Raw genomic sequence first — 27,154 nt, 5'->3', positions numbered from 1 at the left:
CTTGGGTATCGATATCTACAGCGCACTCGCAAGCAATTTGCGCGAGGCGGGAAAAAAAAAAAGGGTAAACAAGTCCGATGGAGACATGATGAAAAAGAAAAAGTGAGAAAACTCCACATGCTAAAAGTTCAATTGTATCGGCAAAACGGGCGCAAGGGTCTTGGGTGTTGAACCGCGTTCTTCAGTTCTTCCCTTCGCGCTCGTCGGAGGGGTGGTGGAAGGGTTTTTCTCCGCTGAGCGCGGATATAGAGTGATCGCGCGAAACCGCACAGCAGACTGAGCCACGTATCGCGTCATCACCTGTTAGTCTGCGGGTCCACGAGCGCAGGTAGCTCAGAAACCGGGACCGGGTGGGTGCTCGCCGGCTGCCCGGGTGCTGCATACTGCGGGTAGACAGCAGGGTTGTTGGGGGAGTGGCCGCCCATTCCGTTGTCTTGCGGTACAACGCTCTGTCCGTAGTATCCCTTGCTCTCGTGGACGCCAGCCGGAGCCGGGTTCGGCGACATGGCGCCCTGCGGCGGACTGGCGTAGCCCATGTAAGGCGACTGGGGATACTGTTGGTATGTCTGCATCTGGGGCGCGGGCTGGTAGGATTGCTCTTTGTTCTTCTTGCGCCGCTGGAGGAAGAAGAAGGCAAGGCCGGCGATGGCGATGATTGCGACGGCGCCGACGACCACGCCGGCTATCCAGGCCTTGCTTTCCTTTTTCGGTGCTGGGGTATCGGATTCCGTGGGCGTGGGAGATGTAGTTTGCGTGGTCGTGGGCGAAGAGGCTGGGCCAGGAGTTGCGGTCGAAGAGGAGGAAGTAGAGGAGTCGGATGACGAAGAGTCGGTCAGGACCTGGGCTGCTTCGGGGAGAACCTGATAGTAGAGACGTGGTTTCCTCGACATGCAGCCGTACCACAAGAAGCCGCTAGCATCGGCCGTACTTGAAGTATAGATCGTGTCGGGGTTGCACGTGTAGCCGCTCCCGCTAAATTCATCTCGTCAGCCCGCTCTGCTCGCTCCACTTAGAAAGTTGGATGCTCTTACCAAGTACTGCCAGTCCCAGCGTAGCTCACAATAGTATCACTCACGCAAGCGGTCTTGAGTGTACTGAAGCAAGCAGACTCCCAGCCCGACGAACTGGTACCGCAACAGCCAACGGCTGAGCCAGTTGTGAAGAAGGTCATGCCGGATCCGCATGATTCGGCTGTGTCTTTTTTCGAAGTGAGCAGCAGAACCTTTGGGGCACTGGAATATGGTGCGTACAGCTTGTGTCCGAGGACCCCGACGTTGAATACTGATAGTATCCTATCCAGCCTTCAGTGGTGGCCTCCTGCCGAGGATAGAGTTGCGCAGCAGCAGTTATGAGAGGCTGAGGAGCTGCCAGTGGGTTTGCCGCGACTAGCGACAGCAACTTCAGCGACACTGTTAGGGAAAGCAGCAAAGCCATTTCGAGTGCCGTATATTGTAGATTAAACGAGTGTTACGAAGGAAACAGGTACGAGAAGCTGCGAGAGGGCACGGGGGAGGATAAACAGCGCCGTCCATCAGCCTCCAGCCTCCAGCCCCCAATCTTAGTACCACACTGCATCAGAATGGAGGATGCAGACCCCGGTCGGAGAAGCGACCGACGGAAAGCCGTAGCCCCATTATTGGCTCATTCGCGCGGGTCGGGATGCGGGCGCGCAACTAGCCATCGCTAAGGCGAAGGCAGTGTACAGGAGGCTGAGCCAAGTCTGGAGACCATTCCCTATACAACAGCTCCAGCGCACCCTCATGCAATTGCTCTGCGGCTGTGTCCTGAAATTCCAGGAAAACACGCGGGCGGAGGATCTGCAGCACCGAGAGTCCAAGGCCATCGAACCGCTCCTAAACCCTTTGGTGTTCCAGCTTGACCGTTTTAGGAGTCCGCATGAAAAGGAACGCTAGGGCCTTCTCTCACTGGTTGAGTTGAGCTGCCGGGGGCCGTGCGTAGGAGTTACGCCCTCTTGGCATGCATAGGGGCGGAGGCTTGGTCGGATTCGTGCGAGTCTTGGAACGAGAACCGAGATGTGACTTGGGATTCTGGTCAGCCCTTCGCTATATTAAGGGGAGCTTCATTCCTTGTGTTGCCGTCGGGGATGACTTTTTCATGACCTGTGCAACTTTTTCTTCGGCGCTTCGTCCTCTTTCGGACGTCTATCAGTACGAGGCCGAAAGTTCTGGGCTTGCTGGAGGGCAGTCGACGACGAAGGCTGCCCGGTCCAGATGCTAAGCCACGTTGATAGCGTGCAGTGCTAAGACTGGTGCAAGCCCCCAGGTCAATTGTGCTTCGGATGCTCTTCAGAATGAACCAGCGCGGGACAAGAGAGATGAGGAGAGACAGGTAAGCTGCTGTCTCAGAGGGCTCTCAATGACTACGGAGTGCTGCTACGTGCTTTCGACAGACCCAAGGGTTTTACATATCTCTAGAAGCACGCTCATGTCTGCCCAGCGGAGCTGAAAACCGGGTATCACGGGCGGCACGGTAGTGGTGTGTTGGTCGCGATGGATTGGGATGAGGGGTGCCGTGGGCGGTGGCTGGACGCGAAGTTTGGTTGATTGGCCATGGTCTGTGCGTCTTCGCGCTGACTGATCCACCACACGACGAGCGGCACAGGTCTCGCCTTAGACTGCCTATTATATCTTAACCTCTACATTCACTATCCTCAAGACTGCTTCGCGAACTCTGCCTCTGGGTGTAGCCCGTCCGGAACCTCTAACTGAGTGGTATATACTGAGTCCTCCTGCATGCTACCCCACGTGCTGGCGACCACCGGCGCGACTGTCCTTCCAGCATACTCAAGCTTCGAGTTTGGGACCGGCCATGGAACGGACGTGTTCTTGTTGTTCAGCTTGCCCGCGTAGCTGACATTGAAGTACATCTGATTCAGAGGCACCTTCCCCGCCCACGCTCGCACTGCATCGCCAGTCTTCTGCGCAACCCACTTGTATACGTTCGCGCCTACGTCCCACCGCCCCAACGTATCCAGCCCCCAATTTGCTTGGACTGTGCTGATCTCGCTGTAGTGGTTGTAGAAGGTCGCGTCTGTAGTACCGACAAGTTCGCTCGGGACCGCATCGCCGAGCAGGATGCCCAGGATGCGATTTTGCTGCGCGTATGTGTGGTTTTCGTCGAACGTAACCAGCACCAGAGTGTTCTTCATGAACTTATCATTGTTGAGAAGCGGCTCGAGGAAGGTGCGCGTCCACGTCCCGGCGACGGTAATGGTCGAGTCGTGCCCTGGTGCATTGTCAGCCCGCGATCACTCTTGCCAGGTCACTGAAAGGAGCCTACCATCGCTGGTCATATTGGGAGTAATGAACATCCACTGAGGAAGCGCGTCATTTTCCAGGTCCTGGTAGAACAAGGTCAAGTTCTTGATCTTGGCTAGTCGGTCGTCTTTGTCGGCAACGGAGTCGTACAGCACAGCCGGATTGTGCTTGCGAACATAGGCATTCGCGCCAGTCTTCTGATTCCTATACTCGAACCCCTCGAATCCCGTATATGGCATGTCTTCCTGGTATTCGCCCCAGCAGATGCCCTTTGCCTCCAGCAAGTCCACAACAGTCGAGACATTCGAGGGGATCGCGATCATGTCATCGTGGTTGATACCATAATAGTCGCCAGATATCGCTGCAGCATAATTCGGCATCGACGGATGCGTGACCGCAAAATGGTTCGAAAGCGTTATGCCCTTCTTTGCCAGCCAGGCAAGGTTAGGGTCTCCAGCGGCAAGTGTATAGTCGGTGTTCTCCAGCCAGACAACGGCGAAGCGATCGAATGCCTTCCCCTTCACCCAGTCTGCCGCACCACGGCTGGCCAGGAGCGACAGGGAGAGGAACAGCGCGGAGAACATGGCGGTCCGGCTCGCTTGCGGGTCTTGAGTCGGCTTCCCTTCAACCTGACGCTTCGCGCAACCAAAAGAGATCAGTAGAGACCGAGAAACACCTCAAGCGCGACCGCAGCGAAGGTGGAAGCAAAAGGCCAATGGCAGCGACATTATTAGTAGTGTCACCAGCTACCGTCACGACCTTCCGTCCCTGTAAAGAATTTCAAGGTTCACCTCTGCCCCGTGTAGAGCTGCCACCTCTAAACCTATCAAATTAATTGCATGCGGCGCGTGCGAGAACATGTGCCGAGATCGTCTATTGCATTTAAGCTCTTTCGGAAGGTTGCTTGGTACCGAGTGAGGGGCGTGTGAGGTCGAATGGTTTCTATTGGCGGGGTTGGGCTAGGATATCCCCTCCCACGATATCTCCGGAAGAAACCGTTCCAAGGTTGAATAGATTGCAGCACGTGCGAGGCTCTGGGCTTTCGTTGTGGCCACTTTGTATGGGACGACGCTTTGCTGTATCTAACTACGAAGCGCACCAGGTCCGACATCGTGACAACACTTTTGATCGAACGCATCACTCACCGTGGAGGCCTTCACAGGGTTTACCAGGCCTCGAGCCGCCCGAAGCCGTTGTCTAGATTCGGACCAGGGATTTGCTGGACCGCTTCAACGTATTTGTAGATTCCCCAACATTAACCTTCATCACCAGCCGAGATGAGTAGGAGAGGGCAAGAGGCTGATCAAGAGGAGGAGCGACTGGGTCTTCTCGACGAGGGAGAAGAGCTCGAGAAGGGGAGTCAACTATCAGAAGGCGAGGAAGAGCTGGATTTGGACTATGAAGAAAGCCTGAAACAGCAGCGAATAGGCCGAAAGAGCTGGTTGAGAATTATTGTCGTCGCGCTCTTGGTCGCATGGACTCTGGGCTTCATCGTACATTCCTTCCTGGTGCCTCGCAAACAAGACCCGCCATCACCTGCTTCAAGCGCGCAACTTCGACCCGAAGAAGATTATATCTTGAATCCGAAGTGGGATTTCGACGCGGGGCCTACCACGAGAGAGTACCACTGGACCATCGCAGAGCATGAGCTCAACCCAGATGGCGTGTATCGGCCCATGATGCTCATTAATGCCATGTTCCCAGGACCGCTAATCGAATGCAATGAAGGAGATGAAATTGTCGTCCACGTACATAACGAGGCCACCAACGCGACTTCTATTCATTGGCACGGGCTATACCAGAATGGGACGAATTGGATGGACGGTACTGTTGGGATTACCCAGGTACGTCAGCCACTGGAAAAATGCTAGCAAGTCTTGATTTTGGCTCTTGGAAAGACTTGCTAGGCAATGGCCGAATCCCCCCCTATTTCAACATAATTACTAACACCTTCGCAGTGCCCAATCGCTCCAGGTCGTTCCTTCACCTACCGCTTCAACGCTTCCGGCCAGACAGGCACATATTGGTATCATAGTCACATGTCCATGCAAGCTTCAGACGGACTCGTCGGACCCATAGTCATACACGCCAAAGGAGACGAAGAGAAGAGGCTGCAAGAAGTGCCATATGGCGAAGATAGGGTCGTCTTAGTCTCCGATCACTACTACGACCTCTCGTCATCTCTGCTCATGCAATATCTCGCTCCAGGCAACGAGAACGACGAGCCAGTGCCTCAGTCAGCCCTCATCAACGGCCGCAACATCCGCGACTGCTCTGACCTACCGAACCGCAACTGCTCATCCACCAACACCTCCAATGCTCTATTTGACCTCTCATCCGACTCTAACACGCGCCTCCGCATCATCAACGTAGGCGCGTACGCGGAGTTTCAGATCCAAATCGACGAGCACAAATTCCTACTCACAGAAGTCGACGGCGTGGATGTGCACCCCCAATCCATCCACCGACTTAACATCAACCCCGCGCAACGCTACAGCATCATCCTCACCCCGCCGAATCCCAGCAAGGGCCTATACTGGATGCGGGCGCGCATGATAACGCACTGCTTCGCGTACGAGGAGCCCGAGCTGAAAGAGGAGGTCCGCGGCGTCATCAGATACTGGGCGCCCGGCGACAGCGTCGCCCCACAAAGCAAAGACTGGCCCGAGATCATCGAAGTCGAGTGCCGCGACCTCAATACCAGCGCTCTCAAGCCCATCAAAGCCATCGCCGCGCCGGCGCACGCAGACGACCAGGTGTACCTACGGTCCAGCTTCCAGATCCGGGACTGGCGCCTCAGCCGCGGCTACCTGAACGACAGCACCTATCGCGCAAACCTGACCCATCCGACGCTGAACACGCTCACCACCGGCTTCGCCCAGAAGCAGGACGTCTTCATGTACTCGCTCTCGCTCGTCTCCGGCATCAACACCTACCTCTTCGACCCAACGCACACCCTCGTGTACCAAACCAGGGGCATCCGCACCATCGACATCCTGCTGCAGAACCTCGACGACGGAAACCACCCCTTCCACCTGCACGGCCACACGTTCTTCGTGCTTGCCTCCGGGCACGGGTATCCGCCCGCGAACCTGCATTCGACGCTGAATCTCACGAACCCGCTGCGCCGCGACACGGCGAGCGTAGAAGCCTTCGGATGGACGCTGATACGCTTTGTCGCGGATAATCCGGGCGTGTGGCCGTTTCACTGCCACCTGGGGTGGCACAGTGAGGCGGGCTTGTTGATGCAGTTCCTGACGCGGGTGGACGAGGTGGCGAAGTGGACGGTGCCGGCGGAGCTTGATCGTCTGTGTGCGGCTGAGGGTGTCGAGAAGGGCGCGGGGCCGGACGATGAGATGTGGGTCGGGTCCTGGGATTGAATGTACTTGCGATTCAAGGGCTTTTTAACTCCTTGTGCCTCAGCATGGATATGCGTCCAGGTCCAGCGCGAGGCGTACGGTCGAATTGGCGCTCAACGCGGAAGCAAGTCCCGCGTCACCTACCCAACGGCGGGGGCACTGTACATAACACAGAGGGAAGGATAACAGGAGGCGGGGAAGAAGAGTAAGAGAAGGGGGACCGGCGGAAAGTGCCTTTTCCTCCCCCGGATCACTCGCGGAGAATAGGAGGAAGTGTAACGGATTCGCACCCGCCGTACTTACTCGATCCGCCATGGGGAACACGGGTTTACGTCTGGAGCAGGAAAGCGTGAACAGATGCGAGTTACGGAGATAAGGTGGTGATGGCCTGAGAGCAAAACGCTTCAATGACATCAATTGCTCCTTTTCAGCCTGAGCATCATTTGAACCCATGGGCTGACAGTCATCGGATCTCCCATTGAAATTTGCCCTCAACATACACTGCCTAATAGTGATTCAAGATCTTGCCATGGCGATTATGGCCAATTTGGAAGGCGTCCAGTATGGTGGTCGCCGGCCAGTCAATTAGCTGTCCTTGCCGCATCGCTGAACGATGCATCACCAAAAATGCAGTTTGGAGCGCGGAATTAGCGTCAACCAAATCTTGGAGAACTAGATTTCATAAAGCCTGATAATAATGTTAAAACTTCAGGTGAGCTACTACAACTGCAGCAAGTAGGTATATGCACTGTGGACGGTTAGCGTCTCCTCTCAAAACGGGGATCTTTTCGGTACCTACAGCAGAAACAAAGTACGGCAAGCCCACGCCAGCGCCCCCGATCTTGATCGCCTGAACCCATAATATGGTCATCAAGGGCGCGCCTACCAAAGAACCAAGCGTCTTGGTAAGCATGACGATGCTGAAATCCTGTATATCCGAGTCCGCGAGCGCAATAAGGGGCGATTTTACGAGAGACATGGTGAACACTGGCAAAGCCGAGCCCAGAGCGTAGATAATAAGGGCTAGCCACGATCAGCAAAGGCATTAATTGGCATTGCTGAAGTAGGCTTACCGGTCAGCAACATCCAGAACCGAAATGCTAACGCGACGCAGAGGACTCCAATGACTGATACGATTATGCTTGCTTCGGCGCCCAGATAGTTGAGACGCACTTCTGATCCATGAACAGTCTTCGAAGCCATAGACGCGCGTATGATTCGCGGAACGATAATCGCGAGCAATGTAAAGTTGACGAGCGCCTTAGCAGAAAGCATATAGCCCGCCTGCGTTAGTGTCAATAAAGTTATTGCATCCATAAACCCCCGCGTCGAGACTCACCTGCGCGAAGGTCCACTCGTAGCGCTTCGAGATATATTGAACAAGCAGCTTCGTATCTGAGCTGGCAAGCGCGGTAAGAAAGAACGAACAGAGAAGCACTTGGAAGTTCCGCCGCCCGGTTACTAGGCGCACCAGCTTGCGGACTGCATGCAGTATGCTTTGGAAGATTCCTCCTCGTGTTTCGAATGCATTAGCGTACCGGCTTGGGCTCGGGTCCCTTCCTGCGAGTAGCGGCCCGGCTTCATCAATGGTGCTGCTTTCCCTTTCGGGATCATTCAATGGCGGCTGATAGATGGTCTTTGTTTCGGGAAGCATTTTGATGGTGGGCACGGCGCATAGGAGAAGCCCAATATTGACCCAGAACGGAAGCCAGAGGTTCTGGCTCATGGTGAAGGATGCAAGAGTAGGACCCATGAAGGAGACCACATAGGATGTGGAGCTGATGTAGGAGAAGTACGAAGCCCTGCTATGGTCAGCGTTTTGGTTCCGGGGGACTTTCAGGCGTCTCTGACCGCTGTACATATTCTCGCGTCAATGCCGAAGTCAGTGTAAACACCGTCGAGGTGAAGACACACTCGCCGCCTAGAACAGCCAAGAACGGACCGGCGATAATCGCCTTAGTTGGGAGGATATGACGATAATTCCCTGCGGCAGTTAGTACTCTCCTCCAAACCATGATAACCCGGCGCGGGCGGCCATCGACGCACCGACGGCAAGAGCCCAAGCCGACAAAAAGATCCTCGGCACCATATTACACCAAAGCACGACCCCAAAGCCGAAGCGCTCAGCAACAAAGCTAAACGGGATTGTGACCACGAAATCTATGGTTCCAGAATTAGCCGAACTGCAGGTCCATCAACCGGCCCCGCAGATACATACCGCAGACGACCAACGTGGTCTCCATGATACCCTGGAGCCAGGCCAGCTGCCTCTGTACCTCATCAATCTTGCACAGCTTCTCTGGAATGGAGCCATCGCGCTGGATGACTGAGGGATCGTATCGCGTATAGTACTCTTCACACAGACGCAGCTCGATGACTCGGTTCAAGGGAAGCGTGTATAGCGCCTGGGCCATATAGACTAGGAGGAGAAGCAATACTAAGGGCCATACTGATGATTTGTCGGGTTGGAGTCCGAATGGAGATGGTGTTCGGGAGCGCATTGGTGTCGGTAGGATTGCCCGGACGCGTGGTGGTGTGCTTCGGCTGCTGGCGCGCGCGATAACGCAACGCCTCACTTATAGTAACAAGTGGGGTGATAGGGCAAGCGGACCGACCAGAATATGCCTGTTACTACAGCACTGCATCCGCCGAGGGGAAGGCCTATGTGGGTGGAGATGGGATGGGTAGACGTAGGCGCTGTGGGCTAGCCTTGAGGCTATTCACGGCGCATGATGAACATCGAGCATGGGGCGCAACTCTATCGCATGACTTTGCTAGTGATTGCTCGTTTCTTGGTATGTCAAAGATTGTTGTTGATGACTTGGAAGGAGACCGAATTGCACATGCGACGTACTCCGTGGCCTATCGATAACACGCACGTGATTCACTACCAAACACCTCCAGCTGGAAGCCTCGGTTCCAAAGTTTCAACCTACACAGTACATTCACGGGACATATTCGAACGTCTTAGGTCAAAGGCTAAGCAAGTGGGCGCTATCATGCCCAAATTGGTTTCCTATTGCAGGTCTTCAGGAGTGGCTTGCCCTAGCTAGATGTAGGGCTGGATGACCCCAGTTGATCCACCTGCCAACGCATCGTGCACCTGCAAGTAATCTCCTCTCACCGGAAACGACCCCTTATCTTCTACCAATACGTTTGCCCGGCCTGTGCGTGTCCTTATTCACCGTCTCTATAGCGACCTCCTTTTCTCCAAAGAACACCCTTGGAACCGCGAGCTGAGCACCCTTGTAAGGGATGACTGCATGCCAGACATCCCGTCCCTTCGCGAGCCTGATTCGGCACGCAAGCGCAGCCGATGCGACGAGCTAGAGAATTTAGCTAATATCGCTTTCCCTTTTTCAAAGAATTCCTTCACAGTATCCCAGTCCATTGACAGCCACGCACTTTGCCCAAGCAGGCTCCTGGCATCTGTCTCCGCCCTCTCGCGCATAGCACGTTCCCCTTGTCCTATTTCGCTCATGCCTCACAGCTAGGTAGCCTCCGATGGAGCACCCGGCTACAAACAGCATGAATAGTAGAAGTATGGCAATGAACTGTGGCTGATTCTTCTTCCACCTCTGCTTGAGAATATCGCAGGCACGCGCCCTAGGGCCTCCCGTGTCGTAGGATGTGTAGCCCCGCCGCCAGGCAATGGAGTCTAGAATATCGAAGGATTCGATCGAAGCCGGCGACGGCGGAGATGAAGGGTCCGATTCGGCGTACCGGGGATATAGTAGGTTGTTTGATAGGGCATTCTCGTCATCGGTGTACGGCGATATGGGTATGTAGCCTGCGGCTTTCGGTCTCGAAGTTGATATAGAAATTGATGCCTTGTACGGTTAGCTGGCTCTGTGGTGATTAGGCATAGGGTGCTTTCACGCGCGACGGAGGACTTTCGTCAGGTCAAGGGTGTCAGAAGCCCTTCAGGAGGCCGGGTTGGCGGCCAACCTTCTAGTCGATGCGTTTCTGTTGGATGTGGAAGAACGTTATCTGGGTCACTTACTGGCGGCATGCTGAGCGATGTCTGTAGAAGGGTGTCGAAAGCAGGAGCTCGCCGTGCCAGAGCAAGTCAAGCTTTAAGAAGGTAGACGCGGCATGGATGTACGTGAAACCAGCCTTGTCGAATGGACAACCTTGAGGCGCAAGTTGTGTGATGTTGTCGAAAAGCATTGCTCTACTCGCCCCAGATCCCTCCAGCCCGTAGCCTATGAAACGCCTTGCAAATCAGCACTCCGTCGCACTCTGAAACACTGAAGGAAAAGGCCGCAATTCATGCGTGCGAAAGGGATTCGGCAACTCCAATTGTTCCTTTTTTTGTGACCTTTGATCTATAGCTAATGCTCGTGATCCTTTTCAGCCCCGCTGTCAAGACAATCTTATGAGCCCACCTAGCTCATACCACGCTGTGTGACCTGTGATCTTGCCACCATACCCTCCGCGCTGCTGGCATCAGGCTCGACTTCCGACTGATTAAAAAAGGGAGATCGAGATAAAAAAGAAGAAGACAGAAGGGTATCTCTGCTCGCTTAAGCAAACAACAGTTGGCGAGTGAGCTTGATTGTGCGGTTACTGCCCTGGTCCAAAGGCATCTCCGTATTCAATTTCAGCCTGTGATTTGCTTGGTCCCCCCCTCCGTTCGAACCCCCAGCCCGGACCAGGACGACCCAAATTAGGCGGATACTATATCCAGGATGGGACGTGCAATGATCGGCGGAGGGCTATAAGCACCAAATTGACCTTGCTTTTCCACCGACACAATGGCGGACGACCGTGATATTTTCGATGGCCGAATTTATGACAAAGGAAATTGCTCGAAACAGAAAGAGATTCTTTGATATCGCAGGAGATAAAACACAAACGCTTGAAATGCCGGGGAAATGACCACGCTATGACGCTCATACACGGGACTTTTAATACAACGAAATGGGTACCCAAGAGGACCCTGGATGGCCGAGGGTCCGTCTTATAGCGGGCGGGGATATTTGACGTTCGAGGACAACAGCAACGTCTTGAATCGATCGTGCCGTTACATGTATTGTGGCTGCTGGTACGAGTTGTGGTAGTATTGTGCCTGGTGTTGCATGTTGGACGGATGGTCTGGAGTAGAGGGGTATGCTGGTGGGATCGGATGAGTCTTTCCTAGGTTTCCGTGTCCAAACTGCTCGTTCTCCGGGGTAATTGGGGGAGTGAGACAGCCATGTTGCATGACAGCTCCGTAATGAGCCTTCTGGGGCGTTTGGGGTCCGTAGACTTCCGCGACATGCTTTGGCTCTTCGAGGGCGACGGCTGCTGGAGGGGTTGGCGGGGACGCAGCGCGTCGAGCAATCTGAGCTTGGCGCTGAAGGAACTCATCAACCGTGGTGGATGCGCTCGATAGATGCATTGATGCGTATTTTCGAGACAGGACCTGGGACGGCTGATACAAGTGGTTGGATAGGCTCATAACCGTTTGGGGGTCATAGGCGCCAGCCCATTCCGAAGCCTTCGGTTGGTCCCGCGAGAGGATGCACCTTGCGAGCGCAAGAGCAGACCTGGCAAGCACAGAGGGCCTAGTCGAAACGAACTCCTTGTGGAACAGAGCGATTTCTGCAATGTACAAGGTCATGTGCTCGACTTCGGGATCGTAAGGTCCTTCCGAAAGCGCGATCTGCAGGAAACTGTCCACGGTGGGATGTCCGATAATCCAGTTCAGAGTCTGCAACACATGCCACTCCATTTGGGTAAACATTTCGTCGTCATACAGGGCGCAGCACATCGATTTAAGCTCTCGCACCGTCGGCACCCGGTCTTTCTTGTCACCATACTTGGCAGCGATGAGAAGGGCGGCACACCCGACCAGTTGATAGTGGCGTTTATACACCACGCGACGAGAGCAATATCGGTCAAGAAGATTGACTGCGAGAAAGAGTGTCTCCGGGAGCAACTGGAAAGCGGCGTGTGCTTCCACGAGGAAGTCAAGAAGATAAGGACGCATGAACCACTGAATCTCCGTCTGGATGTCGATCGAGTTGACGTCAGGAAGAGTTTGCGACTAGGCACATTAGCGTGGCGGACCAGGGCAGGTATCGTGAGAAACACCGACCTCCATGTATTCCATGTGGTCCATAATATCCTCTTGATATTCCTCGGCAGTTATTCTTGACAGCTCCTCAGCCAAAGCCCGTTGTTGCATGCGGGCAATGGCTCGAGCACGCTCTCGTGCCTCCGCACGAATAGCATAGATACCATCATCGTGTGACTCAACAAAGTACGAGTCGCATTGCCCATACCGGGGTTGAGGTTGTTGGTAAGCCATGGTGATGCCGTATGAGGTCGTCGAAAGAGTGGACGTCAGGTCTCCGGGATAGACTGGGGGATTGTTGATCAAGAATTCGCTTGGTTTGGAGTGAACGGCTGGCTCGACGAGTGAGCCGGGATAGAGAGCGGAAGCCTTGAGGCAACAGTTGGAAAGACTGTAATTAGTTGGATATGCTTTTGAAAGAAGGTCTCAGGTGGATGACCCCGAAGTATTGTGAGGCGGGGACGCGATATAACCGAGCCTATAACGCCATCCAGTTAGTACGTGATTGCCTGGGGAGTTCTCGATAGAGCCTAAGCTAGGCTCCAGAAGATTTCTCATACCTTGAAGAATTAAAAAATTACGTATAAAGAGTGAACGGTAGAACCGGAAGCGCAAAGAGAACTATAAGAGAAGTCGGAAAGTTCAAGCCCCTTGCTAGTTGCATCCAGGAGCGGATCTGGAATGGATTGCGGCTTTCTATTGTGTGGCGAGCGCCGCGAAGGGAGAGCTCGTCTGGGGCAGAACACGAGTTAACGAGTCCGCCGGTTGGTTGGTAGGGCGAGAGGATCGCCAAGACAGCCGGGGAATGCGCGGATTCCAGATCTGGCAATCTCAATCTAAGCAAGGATAAGTTAGCCACCTAGTAGATTCGACGGTATGATGATTGAACACACGCTGGATGCGGTCCTTCAGGTAGATGAAGGAGCGAGACACTGGTACGATACAGCCGGTCGTGGTTCCGTAAAAGAACAGAAGACTGTAACCCAACAGTTAGCACAAGCAGCGAACGCTGTTTAAGGCACAACGAGGGACCTTTTTCGCGGCTGATCGAGGCAAAGGACATGCAATCCGGTAGGTGGTGGCGCAGGAGCGCGTCTAAAATTGCTGGAATGAGGAGGCGTCTTCGGACCGGGCCGGAAATTGCAGAGTCGTGAAATATGTGGAATGGCTCCTGGGTCATGGAGATGGGGATGGAGGAGGAACCTTCGAAGGGAAGCTCCTCAAAGACGCGGTGACCGAGACTGCAGCGAGATAGACGACAAGCAAACGGTGAGGCGCCGGCGAGGCCCGCGTCTGGAAATGGAAAGCCGCAGTGGTGCCGACAGCGTTCATGTTGCCGAACAATGTGAATGTGAATATCACTCGAGGAGCACGGACGCGGTGTGAAAGTGCAGGCGTGCCCTTGTTCAGACGTGTACGTGGCGTGCAAACGGAGCGAGAGTCGCAATTTGGGGTCGAGCGGAAAGCCGCAAGAAGGCGAGACACGTCGTGAGGAAGGTGAGGGTGTTGCAATCCGACGTGCGTGCGGCATGCAGTCGCCCTCGAGTTCCCGCCCAGCATCCAATCTTAACGTCCTACTCCCCAGCCCTGCCCCCTTGGGCCACCGGCCTCAATGCACCCTTCACAGTCATTGTGGTCTATTCGAGTCACTCTCGCAGCGAATATGCAATCGGCCTCCAATGTTCGCTCGCTCCGGGGCGGTGTATCGTGGATATCCTCGTGGCTTCCTGTTCCAGTTCTGACGGAAAAGGGGAAAGGTGCGCCCGGAGAGGACGCTGCAGGCACTGGCGGATGCCTGCGCAGAAAGAAGAGAAAGAAACTCGAACCTACCTAATACAACACAGCGAATTGCACCGTCCGAACCGCGGAGGGAGACACGAGGCTGGTCGGGGGGAGTCGAGTATCGGTGGCTCTGTGCAGAGCGCGGACGAGAGAGCGATGAGTGCTACGCCTCTTGTATCTCAGCGTCACGGGGAGGCGGAGGGGGTGAGAGGTGAACGGAGCTGAAAGGCACAGTGTGGTCTCTGTACGCTTCGAGCTGTCCTATTCGAGAGGGTACGGCCGGCTTGGAGAGACCGAGGAGCAGGAGGGAGAGTTTTATGGAAAGACAGGGCCGCAACAGTCAGCACGCCATCAAATCCAAGACTCAGTGCTCCGGCCGTGGTGGGGAATGGCGGATGGGAGGGGAGAGGGAGAGTGAAGGAGAGGTGAGAGGATGAGGAGGACGGAGACAGCAGCCAAGGCTAGGTTTGAGAAGACAACGACGGGCGGTGGAGACAAATGGAGCGACGGCACTAGTCCGCATCGGCACCCCAGCGAGCGCGCCCAGCAAGGAACACCAGCACCAGCCAGCACCCCCGAGCCAATCTGCGCGCTGCTGGGCCGGCGTCGTGCGGCGTCGCGGATCAAGATGGCGTTTTTGCTTCTGTTGCATCTGGCAGCTCCCGGCCAGGAACACGCTCCATTGCACGCGTCGCCCGCGCCCGCAATCAGCGCATCCATCAATGCTCCCGCGCACACTCGCGCCGCCCGGCCTGCCGTGCCCGCCCCGTCGCTCTATCTGCTCCAGCGGGCGCCTCTCGTCGCCTATGCGCTGCCGCAGCGTGGGACGGTGTCGCCTGAGCCTCGCACAAATACTCCCAACGCGTCGCCGTGCCCGTCGTCGCACCCATGGCCGTCGCATCGCGGGCGACAGGACGGCTGAATGTGCCAGCGCTGCTGCTCGTCTGGGGCAGAGGGCCTGAGTGGCTCGTCATGCTCGCCAAAGCCCGCTCGAATCAGCTGCCTCAGCACGCTCCGGTCAGCCTAAGCCAACGCATGCAGCTACACAAGGTTGCAGGTAGAGCCCTCGATCGCTGTCCAATCTATCCCCTCCGGCGCGCTCCAAACATCTTGCTTTCGAGCCCGCCAAGCCCTTCTTCAGGCAGTGCCGCCGCTGCTTAGGCTCTGCAATCGCCCCCAGCCCGGGACCACCATGCAGGCAACTTGTCGTGGGTGCCCCTGGCCCGCTCCTTCGCCAAGCCGTCCGCGATGGGCCGCATCACGCTCCTGAATATCGTCATATTTGATGGCTGATGAGAGGCTGCTTAAGCGCCTCAGCGCGCCTTCTCCTTTTAGCAGCGCGGCTTAAGACATGTAAAGAGCGCGTCACAGCAAGCCATGTCATACATTGCACAGAAATCACCGCTCCGTATTCCAGAGAATGGGCTGGCTGGAAAAATGGGGCTATTCGCGAATCCGCGCTCACGGCCTTGTGCCGGGCAAACACCCCAGCACACGAGAAGAGGCAAAATAGGCCGCTGCTCACGTTTCTCCTGCATGGTGAATTACTATAAAGGAAACTACTTACGTTGTGCTTGGGATCCATCGCTACCAAATCTCCAACCGGAGTAATACAGACACCGCCCTTGCAGAACTTCAAGAAACCATAGTTCTCGTTGTTTCTCTTAAACTTTGGACTCTATGGGACTTCAATACTCGCTTCTCGCACGCTGACGAGCTCCAAATGGCTGACTATTGCATCGTAATCTCACACGTCGACGAGAAACGCGTTCTCCTACTTCGTTCTCGAAATTGGCAATGCTGAGATGTGGCGAGTTCCGCGACTTGGGGGTCGGCCTCCGCTGTGCTTTTGGGCAAACCACCTGCTAGAGCACCCCCGCCTGCGCGGTTGGCGTGTGAATTCAGGCGCGACCATAAAAGTCTATTGCAAGGCCCGGTTCCGCCCCGGGGCCGCATGCAAAGACATGGTTCCCGAATCACTGTGACAGCGCTTTGACGGTGCAAGAGCAACCGTTTTACCTGACGCTTCCAAAGTGGAGAGCAAATGCTGTAACTCTTCAGCATTGATGCATATCATCCCGAGCAAGGGGTCGGACAACGGCAATAGTAGCGGCTCAGGCGTGCCTCAGCTCTTCGCATCTTCTGATCAGTTGCATGCAGCAAGCAGGAACATTTCTTGCAAATCTTGGATTGGCATCTTGCGAACCATACCTACCGCTACGTTGATTCGGCCTCGGTCACGGCACGCGGCTGGCTGGCTCATCAACCGAATTTCTGGCGACATTGCATACGAATAGCGCGATCTCTGCAGCTCCTAACCAAAAGCACAGAACCAGCGCGATCCGCTGCATCCCAATTCCTTGATTCTGTAATTGGCTTCAGCCTGCTTCAATTGCTGCTGCAGCTAGCAGTAGCCGACATCCGTTACGGCAACTCGTTTTCCAGCCATCTCGTCTCGCCCGAAATTATGTCACGATCGCGACAAGAGACGCGTCTTTAAAGTGCTTGAGCCTCACGCACGCGACCACGCGACGAAACCATGGATCCTGACTATTTTTGTTCCCATGTCCGAGACCTCGCATCCGAGGAGTCTCGTGCCCTGTGGGCCACATGCAGGCGCCCTCACTTGTCTGCACTTTCGCTCAAAATTTTCATTGTCGTGCGGAGCCTCAGCAATACGAATTGTCGGTATGACAGACGTCAATTGCCTCTCCACAGCAACGAAGTACTTCAGGTAGCTTCGTGACACCGACGCCTTGCTGTGAGGGAGCCTAGCTCATCGCTTCGTGCGTTACCTGGACACAACATATCTGTGCGCTAGAGCCGTCAGCAAACTTTTTATATGCATGCATTCACCGTTAGCAACGCCGCCGCATGCTGCATGTTACCATAGCTGATGAGACATCGACTCTCCTGGCACCAACAATGTGAAGACCTGCCGTCAGACGCACTCCAACAGACTCCAACTCCGCCCGTTGAGCAAGGCGAACGACGGGCACAATAGATCATCCTCTTGTCTCTAGCAATGTCGTACCGGCCCCTGAAGGACCGAGCTCGACTGCGGTTTTATGAGTCGTCTTACCGCGGGGGCATTGGGCGAGCCCTCACACTTGTATTAACACGTACATCCTGGAAATCTTCGGAAGAAGGAAGAACGCGTACTGCGCGCGCTTGTATATGCTACGAGTTTCGTCATGTTTCGAGTGGGGCCGTGTTGGTGGAGTGCGGCGAGGCGGGCGGACTCGCTGAGACTTGCTAGCTCCGGCCCTAAAATCGGCGAAGCTTTGCAGGCGACACTTGTCTTGGCAACTCTCCGCGCGCACCGCAACGATTTCTCCTTCCATCAACCATTGAGCACCACTCAGAGGTCTGAACGGACTATTGCTACTGTTGATAATGCTTTATGCAGTGCACTCGCAATTCTCAACCCGTCATCAATCAGCCCGGCGAGAACGGAGGGAGGGCGAGCCCAAGTTACTCAGATCGCAAAAAAGCGTCGTCTCTAGCGACAAGGCAGTCCTACAGAGCTGCACTACATGTCCATCGGCACTGCCTCGCCGTAGGGGCTGACTGCTGCGGAATAGAAATGTGTATGGGGATCCTTTTAGATGGTTCCCGCACTCTAGACTACAAGCAGATTGCAAGCAACCACCCGCTTTAGACAGAATACTACGGGTCCGACACCTTGTCTTCGCACTGTCCGAAACGTATGGTATCATTGCCAACAGCATGATTGACTATAGGGCGTAGAAGGGATGCGGCATAGAAGGGCGGGTCCTGCGGGGGTGGTTGAAGGATTCGGGCGATTTTACGGGAGTCGGAGGCCTGGCACCTGCTGAAAGGTCACGGAAAGCAGCTATTGCTACCTTGAGCGCTTGTAATGCCTAGTTCCGGGCAGATGTGAACTTACCCAGCGTTGAAGACCTTGAGAGCGGTCTCGGACATTTCATGGCTGGGTAAAGGGTGCGAAGTGACGTTCGTCGGTGGGGAACAACGATGCTCCGAGCCTAGGTTGATCCTAGATGCGCTAAAAATTCCAGCGCCAAGATTTCGAACTTTCTGCGGCAACGAAACAACAACGCCGAAAATGGTTGCTTCTCGATTCTCCTGCTAGCAGCTGCTATTTGCTCTCGCTCTGAGCTCCGGCATACGAACTCTGACACTTCTACCCTACTCACCCACCATGGATATCCACCGCTCCCGTTTCGTACCCTATCCGCCCTCCGCGATCAATGCCCTTGCCTTTTCACATACCGAAACCCTCGACGCTAACAGGGACCCAGAGTGTCTGAGACTTGCTGTTGGACGCGCCAACGGCGACATCGAGATATGGAACCCAGCAAATGGCGATTGGTTACAAGAACGAGTCTTTCTCGGAGGAAAAGAGAGGAGTGTGGAAGGTCTGGCATGGACGCAAGAACCGGAAGAACGAGACGAGGATGGGAAGCTGGAGCCTGGGAGATTGCGGCTGTTCAGTATTGGGTACTCGAGAAGTGTCACCGAATGGGATCTAGGAACCGGTCTTCCCGCACGACATTCCGACGGCACCCACAGCGAGGTGTGGTGTTTTGCGACGCAACCCAAATCGACAGTACCGCATGAGGCGGAGGCGTGCCAGAATCTCATCGCGGGCTGTGCTGATGGCACCTTGGTGCTGCTTTCGACCGCAGACGACGATCTCCGCTTCGAGAGGTTCATTGCCCGATCCACCACGAAGAAAGCTCGTGCGCTCAGTGTCACATACAAGGACCGCCATACCGTATTAGCAGGCTTCGCGGATAGCATGATTCGGGTCTACGACACGAGGAATGGAAACATCATTCGAAATATCTCGCTTGGAAGCGGGCCCCGTAACGGACCCAAGGAGATCCTAGTGTGGAAAGTGAAATGTCTCCCAAATGGCGATTTTATCTCCGGTGACTCCACTGGCGATATCAGATTCTATAGCGGCAGGAATTACAGTCAGACGCAACGGATATCGGGTCACGAGGCCGACGTGCTGGATCTGGCGGTGTCCCGCGATGGCACTAGGATGTTCAGTGGAGGCATGGATCGCCGAACTTGCTTCTATACTTGCAACAAGAAGATTGCCATAGCTTCCGGAAAATGGACTAAGGTCTCGCAGAAGAGGTATCATGATCACGACGTCAAAGCTTTAGCTACCTACGACGGGGCAAAACTTAGTGTAGTTGTCTCAGGCGGTAAGATATTACTTTTGTACCGCGTTCTAGAGACCTGCTAACGAGTTGTAGGAATTGATGCCCAGCCCATCGTGCTTCCGCTCCGGCAATTCGGGAAAGAGCTAGACCGCGGACTTCCGGCTCTACCTCACTCTCCGCCTGTAGTGAGCGCCCCCGAAGCACGGTTAATGGTTAGCTGGTGGAACTGCGAAGTTCGGATATGGCGGGTCAAGTTTCAAGAAGTTGGAATTGCAAAGCCCAAAGTTGTTGCTCGATTGGCTTTGCAAGGAGATGAGAACATCTCGTCCGTCGCGATTACACGAGACGGTGGGCTGCTCGCCGTAGCCACAGCGAGGGAAGTCAAGTTGTTTCAGCTTGTGCAGTCCATGTCAGCGGTCGCCTCAACCCTTCGCATTCGAAAACTTGAATTGCCTCTCCGCCCAGGGGCTCGACTCGTACGGTTCTCTCCCGATGGCAAATGGCTCGCTATAATTACTGGAGCAAACGACATCTCGTTGGCGCGTATCATCCAATCAGAAGATCCTTCAGATCGGGCACGTATGCTCCCCTCCTTGATGCCTTTGCGTCGACGAGAGAGAGACCAGGCTTGGCGCGATCCGTTGGATGGACCTTCAGGGCACTACAGCCGCTCAATCACACATGCCGAATTTTCTCAAGATGGAAGCGTCTTTGCCGTCGCGGACTTGGCCGGATATATTGATACTTGGGTCACAGAAGGGCACGAGGATTCCACCGCGCCTGAAATAGACATCGACGAATCTCACGGTACGGCTTCCGATGGCGAGGAGTCAGATGTTGACGAAGACGCCATCGAGAAGCCAATGACGTTCTTGGGTCAGCGGTGGGTACGTAATCCTTCTGGGCACTTGCTCCCTCGTCTGGATTCGGCACCTGTAGTTCTTTCATTCCAGCCTGGACATGAAGATTCCGGTCGACCAGAACCAAACGGAAACCCGGCCGTGCACCCGACTAGGCACAATCCTCATCCCCACTCGCAAGATTTACCAGATACAGAACACCGCCTTTTAGTAGTGTCTGCGGATCGTCGGATGTATCTTTTTGAAGTTTTGGCCGGCCGTCTATCAGAGTGGTCGAGGAGGAATCCTCCCTCCAGCTACCCTTCTCAGTTTCGAATGCTTGATCTCCCAGCAAAGGGCTGTATATGGGACGTCACTAAAGAACATCAACGCATCTGGCTATATGGAGAGAAGTGGCTGTTCATGTTCGATCCTTCTAAGGATTTCCCCATCCCACAATCCACAGGAGCGTCCGTGTTGACCAATGGCGTCGAAGAGGCGGAAGGAGAAATGTCGAAGAAGCGTAAACGAGATGCAGCACGTGGAGTGTCAAGAAAGGGTACGAGCGGCGCGGGTGACGCGGTCCCCTCAAAAGAAGCACCAGTCACTAAGATGCGCAAATACACCAGTGGCGAGGACCCATCCGCGAAACCACCTTGGAGAGGCCTCCATGATACGCGAAAAGCGGCAGAGTTTGACGACGACTTGGACGATAAGCACCAGACCATGGCTACTTTTCGAAGATCTGCAGGACAGGATAGCGTGGACTCTGCTCTTGGTGGATTAGCGAATGGCGATATGGGAACGGAAGAGAGGGACCTCATCGAAGGAAAGAATGGTAGAGAAGTTCTGGAACAGCGGAAACAAAACCCTGAGCCTTGGTGGCACACGTTCAAGTACCGACCGATATTGGGCATAGTACCAATTGGTGGAAGTCATCAGCCTCTCGAGGTGGTACTCATAGAGCGGCCGTCATGGGAGGTGGATCTTCCACCTCGTTTTGTTGGTACCCACGAATAACAGAACGTATAAAAGCGTCCACTGATCCTGGAGGTCATGGAAACACGCCGAAGTCTGACTACCTAATATAGCGAATTCGAAGGACTCTGTCAAAGGTCTGATGCTCCCTCCAAACATGATCGCCACCGTTCTAGCAAGGCTTCCATGGGCGCTCTGCTGCGTGCACTGTCTCACGAGGAGCATGCTAGGTTGTGGAGTAGTGGGAAGATCCCTGCGCTCACGCGGTCTGCTAGCATGTCTAACCCTATTCGACACATGTTCGTCTGCGAAACTACGAGACACCGTTTCGTAAGCCCATAGAATCTGATCTGGTGTGGGGCGGCGAATTGCGACTCGTAAGCACTGCCGTTCCGGGTCGGTGAGGTGTTCCGGTGTCAAGCCTTTCGTTGCGCGTGGCTGCCGCTGACGGGCTCTGTTCAACCTTCTTCCCTCTGGCTGGGAACCTCTCTTTGGGTAAAGGCAAGAGGATGTGTGCAGACTTTACGTGGTTCTATGAAGGGCCCCAGGCGAAGGGATGCGCTGCTGGAGGAGAGCGGCGCGGTGGCAAGCTGTTTCAGTTGCAGGCACTTTGATGTTGTGGGATTGTCTTGGGTGCATCTCCAATGACGACGCAGTGTGGTATCGGACGGGTGTATCTGGCTTACTCAACGGATCTGCCATGTGCGCCACTGCAGAGGGCTTGCGTTACGACGCGGTGCGGAAGAGTGGAGGGCCGGAGGATAATGAAGGCGATGGGCGACGCTCGCAGCAGCATGCGAAGCGGTCGACGATTGCGTGGATAGCGGATAGTGGATAGCGGATAGTGGATAGCACGATCAGCAAACAGCGTGTCTTCTTTCTCCAGATTCTGAACGGAAATTCGTTTGTAATATTGGCGAGGTGTCAGTTTAAAGCGAGGGGCGAGAGTCCGAAGCAAGGGGTGACGCATCCAGTAAGCGCAGTACGTGGTGCAGTGAAGCCAATGACGCGGCGCGAGATGCTCCCAGCTTGGCCTCTGGACGCTCTGAAGAAGGCCAGGCCTCCCTGAAAGAGCGCTCAAACGGGCGGTTCTATGATCGCAGCGTCGATATCCAATTTCGCCCTCCCTGCGCGCCGAGCTGCACAGTTTCTCAAATCTTCTGAATTGCCCAGGCGTGCTTTCTGGCGGCCCGTCGCAGTCCATACAAGGCAATCTGGAGATTGCGTATCCCTACGCAGAGCCCCGGGCGGATTACCCTTCGCGGCGCCCCACGGCCACCCCTCCACCACGGCGCGGGCGAGCGAGCGACGAGCGCGCAACAGAGGCCCGGGGCACGTATTCGATCGGCTCGCTGCTGTCGTGGCCGTCAAACACTATCTGCTGCCTCCTGCGGGCGCCGGTTCCTGAGGCGGAAAAGGGCTGCTTTGTTCGGGGCGCGGTGAGAGGCTAGCTAAGCGAGACCTCTGGCCGGGGCAGGGACGCGTGTGCACCAGCAAGAGCGACAGAGGCCTCGTCAGCTTGCCCGCGGGCGCCCGCCGCAAGTGGTACGCATCAACCCGTCTTTACAAACTCTTCCCTTCTCTCTCCACAACACCAACCCACCGCTCGACGAGCTTTTGTTGCTCCCTCCATCGACGCTGCGCTGTCGCATCCGCGCTCGTGGTTGTCGAGCCGCCCCAAGAATACTCCGCTGCGTCGGCCACACTGCTGCGCCTACTAGTCGTCACCCGCAGCCTGGCTGTGCAGTAGCCTGGAACACTATCAACCCACCACGCCCGCGACCCCTACGTTCTTCAACACCACCGCTCCGCCGCCCACGACCCCCGAACTATCGCGACTGCATCTCGCACCTCGACCATGGAGCACTCGCACGGCGCTCAGCGGGCGCCTGCAGCCCACATCGACACCGACAAGCTCGCCCAGGAAATGACGGAGCAGTTCCGGCAGGTCCTCAGCACCCGGCGCATGAACGAACTCACATCGCGATCCGTACAATCGCGTTCCTCGTCGCCAGCGCCGCGAGATTTTGGCACTCCGCAGCCGCCGCCGGTGCAGAATGCCCCTCCATCCTACTCGTCGCTCCGAAACATCCCCCTCGTACCCACGCCACCGCAGGACGCTCGCTCGTTACGCTTCAGGAATATGCTGCACTCGCTGTCGAACATGCCGCTGCGATGGGAGAACCCTGGCCTGCTGGACGAAGCTCTTCGTGTCGTTCCGCTCGAACAGATCTACAACGAAGCCGAAGAGGAAAGCCAGATCCTGCAGGCCGAAGCTGAGAGCCTAGGTGCCGGCAAGAAGGCCGCATGGGGCTATCAGGACTGTGTCGTCCGCGCACTCATGCGCTGGTTTAAGCGGTCGTTCTTCAACTGGGTCAACAACCCTCCATGTGCACGATGTTACTCGCCGACGATAGGCGTCGGCATGGCCGCCCCACTACCAGATGAACAGGCCCGCGGCGCCAACCAAGTTGAACTCTACAAGTGTTCGCTAGACCACTGTGGAAACTACGAGCGCTATCCGCGCTACAATGACGCCTTCGTTCTGCTACAGACCCGCCGCGGACGATGTGGCGAATGGGCCAACTGCTTCAGCATGCTTTGCAGGGCCATCGGATCAAGAGTCCGATGGGTCTGGAATGCAGAAGACCACGTCTGGACTGAGGTCTACTCCGCCCACAGGAAGCGATGGGTCCACGTTGATGTCTGCGAAGAGGCGTGGGACAAGCCGCGTCTGTACACTGAAGGTACGTACCTCTCCTCTCCCCTATCTTGTAGGAGCTTATAATGACCTTGTTGTCAGGCTGGGGCAAGAAGCTCTCCTATTGCATCGCTTTCTCTGCGGATGGCGCAATGGACGTCACCCGGAGATATGTTCGCAATACCTCGAGGTATGCCATAGAGCGCAATCGAGCACCGGAGGCTGTTCTCCTTCATATCATGGACGAAATCCGATCCATGCGACGAAGCAATCTCTCAAAGCAAGAGAAGTTCCGTCTCGAAGGCGAGGATATGCGCGAAGACCGTGAACTTCGTGGCTACGTTATCTCATCGATTGCGCACGAAGTCGTCAAACTTAGCCCCGAGGACATTTTGAGCGGACGCACTAGCTCAAGATCGGATCCTGATGCTCAGAAGGCCTTGGAAGGCCGAACCAGCGGTAACGCCCAATGGATACGCGCCAGAGGAGAAGGCGGACGAGGCACGCAAAATCAACAAGATCCCAACAATCAACATCCACGATGAGCCTCCTGCATCGGACAGACGGCACCACTTCCCTTCAATCCGGGTCATTGGCCCATGAACCAGAGCCCCTCGACGAGGCTACCCCAGCTTCAATCGTACGCGCCGCATCGACTCGCGTGCGTCCCGGACTTTGATGAAGCATGCACGGCAGCACCCTTACCGGCATGTCTCACTCTTCGAGTCTCTAAAACTCGTCCTAACGACCTTCGGCGGGCGAAGAGAACTGGAGTATGCTTGCTCTCGCCTCGAGGACAAGACAAGCTATCGCATACCGCCACGTTCGCTACTACCAGATACCCCCGTTTTCGAACTCGCGATATGTGCACCTGTAACAATAGCATTCTGGATTCAGCGACTTATCACGGCGTTCTGGCGTTTCGACCAAGACATTAGTCCTAAACCCTAATGTCTACAAACCCGCCACGGGCTATTTCATACTTGCTTTACATTTTCTCGGCATTTCTGCGAGGGGCTGGCGAGAAAGAGGATTCTCTCGGATACCTGCATATTTTGTGCGATGTACGCGTGCAACGGTTGCTGCACTAGCTATACCACCACTGGCATTTTGGTCAAAGTCTGGAGACTTGGATTTCGTTTGTCGCATTTTCTTTTGTCACGAGCATTTGGGGGAAGGAATCATTGTACGCACGACGCGATGGCTTTCACGGTTGGAGCCTCTCATTGGCTAAGCGTGCGATGGATACGCCCAAGTCATGATGGGGAGTGAGGGGATCCGGAGGTGTGGGCGATGTCTGAGAGAGACGGTCCAAGGCCGCGCGTCCCTGCACATGGACACGCCACGGACGTGCAGACAGAAAATCACCGAATGGATTGCATTATGAACCACTTTTATCTTCGCAGCGTGATCATCAGACTTTACTTTTTGTTTCGCAGCTTTTATGAGTTCCCTGAAGATCCGCCGACTCGTTCATGGCCCTCTGTCTGATATTCGCTAACAGGACAGTCTATGCAAACCCTTATGCTTAGACATCCAAGCGATAAGGAATATGGCTAATAGCAAAGCTAGTCAACGTATCCGTGAGTAGTGCTCAAAGCACAAGCTGGCTCGTCTGCGAATATGTGATGTTGTTTCGCCGGAAGGGCAGTCGAACGGGCTCCGAGATGCGGCCCACCAATCGCCCCACAGTTAAATCAGAACATCTTGATGTCTTGGTAGGGACGCGTATATGTCTCGCCTTTGAAGAAGGATATGTACTGTACACAGCACTCATACCCAGGTACCTGGGTAGGTAGGTAGGTAGCGACGTGCGGAAGCTCGAGCACGTGATCCGACACCAGTAGGTAGGGAACGACAGTAGTGGGTCAACAGCATGCCTTCCAACATCAAGCCGCACAGTCAGGGTCCCCGGCCACCAGCAACCCCCATCGTGAGTTCTACGCATGGTGTTGAGACCGACTCGAGTCCAGTCTCACAGTCGCGGACCGCTCTCCGCCAGCGCTGCGCTGCCTCAGCCCCTCGCCTCCGAACTCTTGGCGTGATCCAAGGCCCATTTTTCCCCGCTTTGGTTGGCGCAATCGGCCCCTAAATATAGCCGCTGCTGACTGCGCAGCAGCAGGCTAGCCCGAGCGGGCGATAGCGCGCGGCTTGGCCGTCATGCTTGCCGGCGAGCTTGATCGTCGGAGGGTGTGCTTGCCGAGATGCTGGCTTGGGGGGTCTTAGGGCCAAGCCTTGCGGTTGCGTGGACGGGCGGCCGGTGCGACGGTTGGGGGATGTGGATGCGGGCTTTGTACGAGAGCGTTGCTGTGCTGCTGCTCGTTGCTGTTGCGTGTTTGAGGAGAGGCGCTGGAGCTGGGGTTGGGGGTTTGCCGGCGGTGGATGAGAGATCAGTTTTGCGCCGTGCTGATGGTGGTGGAGATGAGGTGGAGCTATTTTGGCGCTCTTATTCAGCGGTTGTTTTTTTGGGGTGTGCTGTCCTTTGAACTTTTGACATTGACGGTGGATTGAAAGCTTTTAGCAGCGCCGCCATACTTCGCAGTCAACGGCCGGTAGACAGCAGTTGCTTCTTCACGGCGCGCGGCTTGGTGGCCAGCAAAGGACCGACTGCGCAACAAGCGTTCGTCACCAGTCGCACAGCTGAGCATTGTGCGAGCAAATCTTCGGGATAGGAAATACCTCTTCATGCTCAGCACCGCCATGCGCTGCGCTCGGGATCGTTGGCCATTACTCAGAGAGGCCTAGTGGTCAGCAAAGCGGACGCATCTATGCTGGATCGGGCCAAGCGCTGTGAGGCTGGTGCAGTGGCGGTCCTGGTTTGCGGTGCCTGCCCGCTTGCACGGACCCCTGCTTTGCCTCAGCCCCCTTGGGCTGCCACTCAGCTCCAGGGCCTGCCGTTTACAACATACAAAAGCCTGCTACGGACCCTACGACCTGTGGCCCCATCATTCAGCCTCCCGTCGCCCTCGACACACCTATTCACGTTTATTTGCGTTT

General features: G+C 55.5%; 11 protein-coding genes across 11 annotated transcripts; 5 read left to right on the top strand and 6 right to left on the bottom strand.

The window, feature by feature from the left end:
- Positions 1 to 296: 296 nt before the first annotated feature.
- Positions 297 to 1,434, bottom strand: BU26DRAFT_500586 (uncharacterized protein; the record flags this gene model as incomplete). Its single annotated transcript, XM_033826508.1, has 3 exons — positions 297 to 972; positions 1,032 to 1,197; positions 1,251 to 1,434. The coding sequence occupies 3 exons, from the start codon at positions 1,432 to 1,434 to the stop codon at positions 297 to 299; spliced, it is 1,026 nt and encodes a 341-aa protein (XP_033689924.1).
- A 1,146-nt stretch (positions 1,435 to 2,580) lies between these two features.
- On the bottom strand, positions 2,581 to 3,967 carry BU26DRAFT_514754 (phosphoesterase-domain-containing protein). The gene is made up of 2 exons (XM_033827908.1): positions 3,301 to 3,967; positions 2,581 to 3,246 (listed from the first exon to the last, which is right to left on the bottom strand). Exons 1-2 carry the CDS (start codon positions 3,860 to 3,862, stop codon positions 2,672 to 2,674), a joined length of 1,137 nt encoding a protein of 378 aa, XP_033689923.1. The 5' UTR covers positions 3,863 to 3,967; the 3' UTR covers positions 2,581 to 2,671.
- Positions 3,968 to 4,209: 242 nt separating this feature from the next.
- Positions 4,210 to 6,678, top strand: BU26DRAFT_147974 (multicopper oxidase). The gene is made up of 2 exons (XM_033819925.1): positions 4,210 to 5,122; positions 5,237 to 6,678. Exons 1-2 carry the CDS (start codon positions 4,556 to 4,558, stop codon positions 6,656 to 6,658), a joined length of 1,989 nt encoding a protein of 662 aa, XP_033689922.1. The 5' UTR covers positions 4,210 to 4,555; the 3' UTR covers positions 6,659 to 6,678.
- Positions 6,679 to 7,302: 624 nt separating this feature from the next.
- On the bottom strand, positions 7,303 to 9,443 carry BU26DRAFT_514752 (uncharacterized protein). The gene is made up of 7 exons (XM_033827907.1): positions 8,856 to 9,443; positions 8,684 to 8,797; positions 8,489 to 8,621; positions 7,977 to 8,439; positions 7,711 to 7,921; positions 7,437 to 7,660; positions 7,303 to 7,385 (listed from the first exon to the last, which is right to left on the bottom strand). The coding sequence occupies exons 1-7, from the start codon at positions 9,049 to 9,051 to the stop codon at positions 7,338 to 7,340; spliced, it is 1,389 nt and encodes a 462-aa protein (XP_033689921.1). The 5' UTR covers positions 9,052 to 9,443; the 3' UTR covers positions 7,303 to 7,337.
- A 226-nt stretch (positions 9,444 to 9,669) lies between these two features.
- On the bottom strand, positions 9,670 to 10,617 carry BU26DRAFT_514751 (uncharacterized protein). The gene has a single exon (XM_033827906.1). The coding sequence runs from the start codon at positions 10,116 to 10,118 to the stop codon at positions 9,828 to 9,830; it is 291 nt and encodes a 96-aa protein (XP_033689920.1). The 5' UTR covers positions 10,119 to 10,617; the 3' UTR covers positions 9,670 to 9,827.
- Positions 10,618 to 11,663: 1,046 nt separating this feature from the next.
- BU26DRAFT_417839 (G1/S-specific cyclin CLN2) lies at positions 11,664 to 12,932 on the bottom strand (the record flags this gene model as incomplete). The annotated part of the gene is made up of 2 exons (XM_033823219.1): positions 11,664 to 12,668; positions 12,720 to 12,932. The coding sequence occupies 2 exons, from the start codon at positions 12,930 to 12,932 to the stop codon at positions 11,664 to 11,666; spliced, it is 1,218 nt and encodes a 405-aa protein (XP_033689919.1).
- On the bottom strand, positions 12,903 to 14,359 carry BU26DRAFT_147926 (uncharacterized protein). The gene is made up of 3 exons (XM_033819924.1): positions 13,592 to 14,359; positions 13,259 to 13,534; positions 12,903 to 13,176 (listed from the first exon to the last, which is right to left on the bottom strand). Exons 1-2 carry the CDS (start codon positions 14,227 to 14,229, stop codon positions 13,276 to 13,278), a joined length of 897 nt encoding a protein of 298 aa, XP_033689918.1. The 5' UTR covers positions 14,230 to 14,359; the 3' UTR covers positions 12,903 to 13,176; positions 13,259 to 13,275.
- Positions 14,360 to 15,236: 877 nt separating this feature from the next.
- Positions 15,237 to 15,718, top strand: BU26DRAFT_514746 (uncharacterized protein). Its single transcript, XM_033827905.1, has one exon. The coding sequence runs from the start codon at positions 15,369 to 15,371 to the stop codon at positions 15,639 to 15,641; it is 273 nt and encodes a 90-aa protein (XP_033689917.1). The 5' UTR covers positions 15,237 to 15,368; the 3' UTR covers positions 15,642 to 15,718.
- Positions 15,719 to 18,663: 2,945 nt separating this feature from the next.
- On the top strand, positions 18,664 to 21,498 carry BU26DRAFT_500580 (small nucleolar ribonucleoprotein-like protein complex subunit; the record flags this gene model as incomplete). The annotated part of the gene is made up of 2 exons (XM_033826507.1): positions 18,664 to 19,681; positions 19,733 to 21,498. The coding sequence occupies 2 exons, from the start codon at positions 18,664 to 18,666 to the stop codon at positions 21,496 to 21,498; spliced, it is 2,784 nt and encodes a 927-aa protein (XP_033689916.1).
- A 1,816-nt stretch (positions 21,499 to 23,314) lies between these two features.
- BU26DRAFT_417600 (uncharacterized protein) lies at positions 23,315 to 24,702 on the top strand (the record flags this gene model as incomplete). Its single annotated transcript, XM_033823211.1, has 2 exons — positions 23,315 to 24,203; positions 24,260 to 24,702. The coding sequence occupies 2 exons, from the start codon at positions 23,315 to 23,317 to the stop codon at positions 24,700 to 24,702; spliced, it is 1,332 nt and encodes a 443-aa protein (XP_033689915.1).
- Positions 24,703 to 25,609: 907 nt separating this feature from the next.
- BU26DRAFT_514740 (uncharacterized protein) lies at positions 25,610 to 26,662 on the top strand. The gene has a single exon (XM_033827904.1). The coding sequence runs from the start codon at positions 26,034 to 26,036 to the stop codon at positions 26,247 to 26,249; it is 216 nt and encodes a 71-aa protein (XP_033689914.1). The 5' UTR covers positions 25,610 to 26,033; the 3' UTR covers positions 26,250 to 26,662.
- Positions 26,663 to 27,154: the final 492 nt, after the last annotated feature.

Source organism: Trematosphaeria pertusa (assembly GCF_010094035.1).
Source record: "Trematosphaeria pertusa strain CBS 122368 unplaced genomic scaffold BU26scaffold_2, whole genome shotgun sequence".
NCBI lineage: Eukaryota > Fungi > Ascomycota > Dothideomycetes > Pleosporales > Trematosphaeriaceae > Trematosphaeria > Trematosphaeria pertusa.
This window is presented reverse-complemented; position numbering and strand designations above follow the sequence as displayed.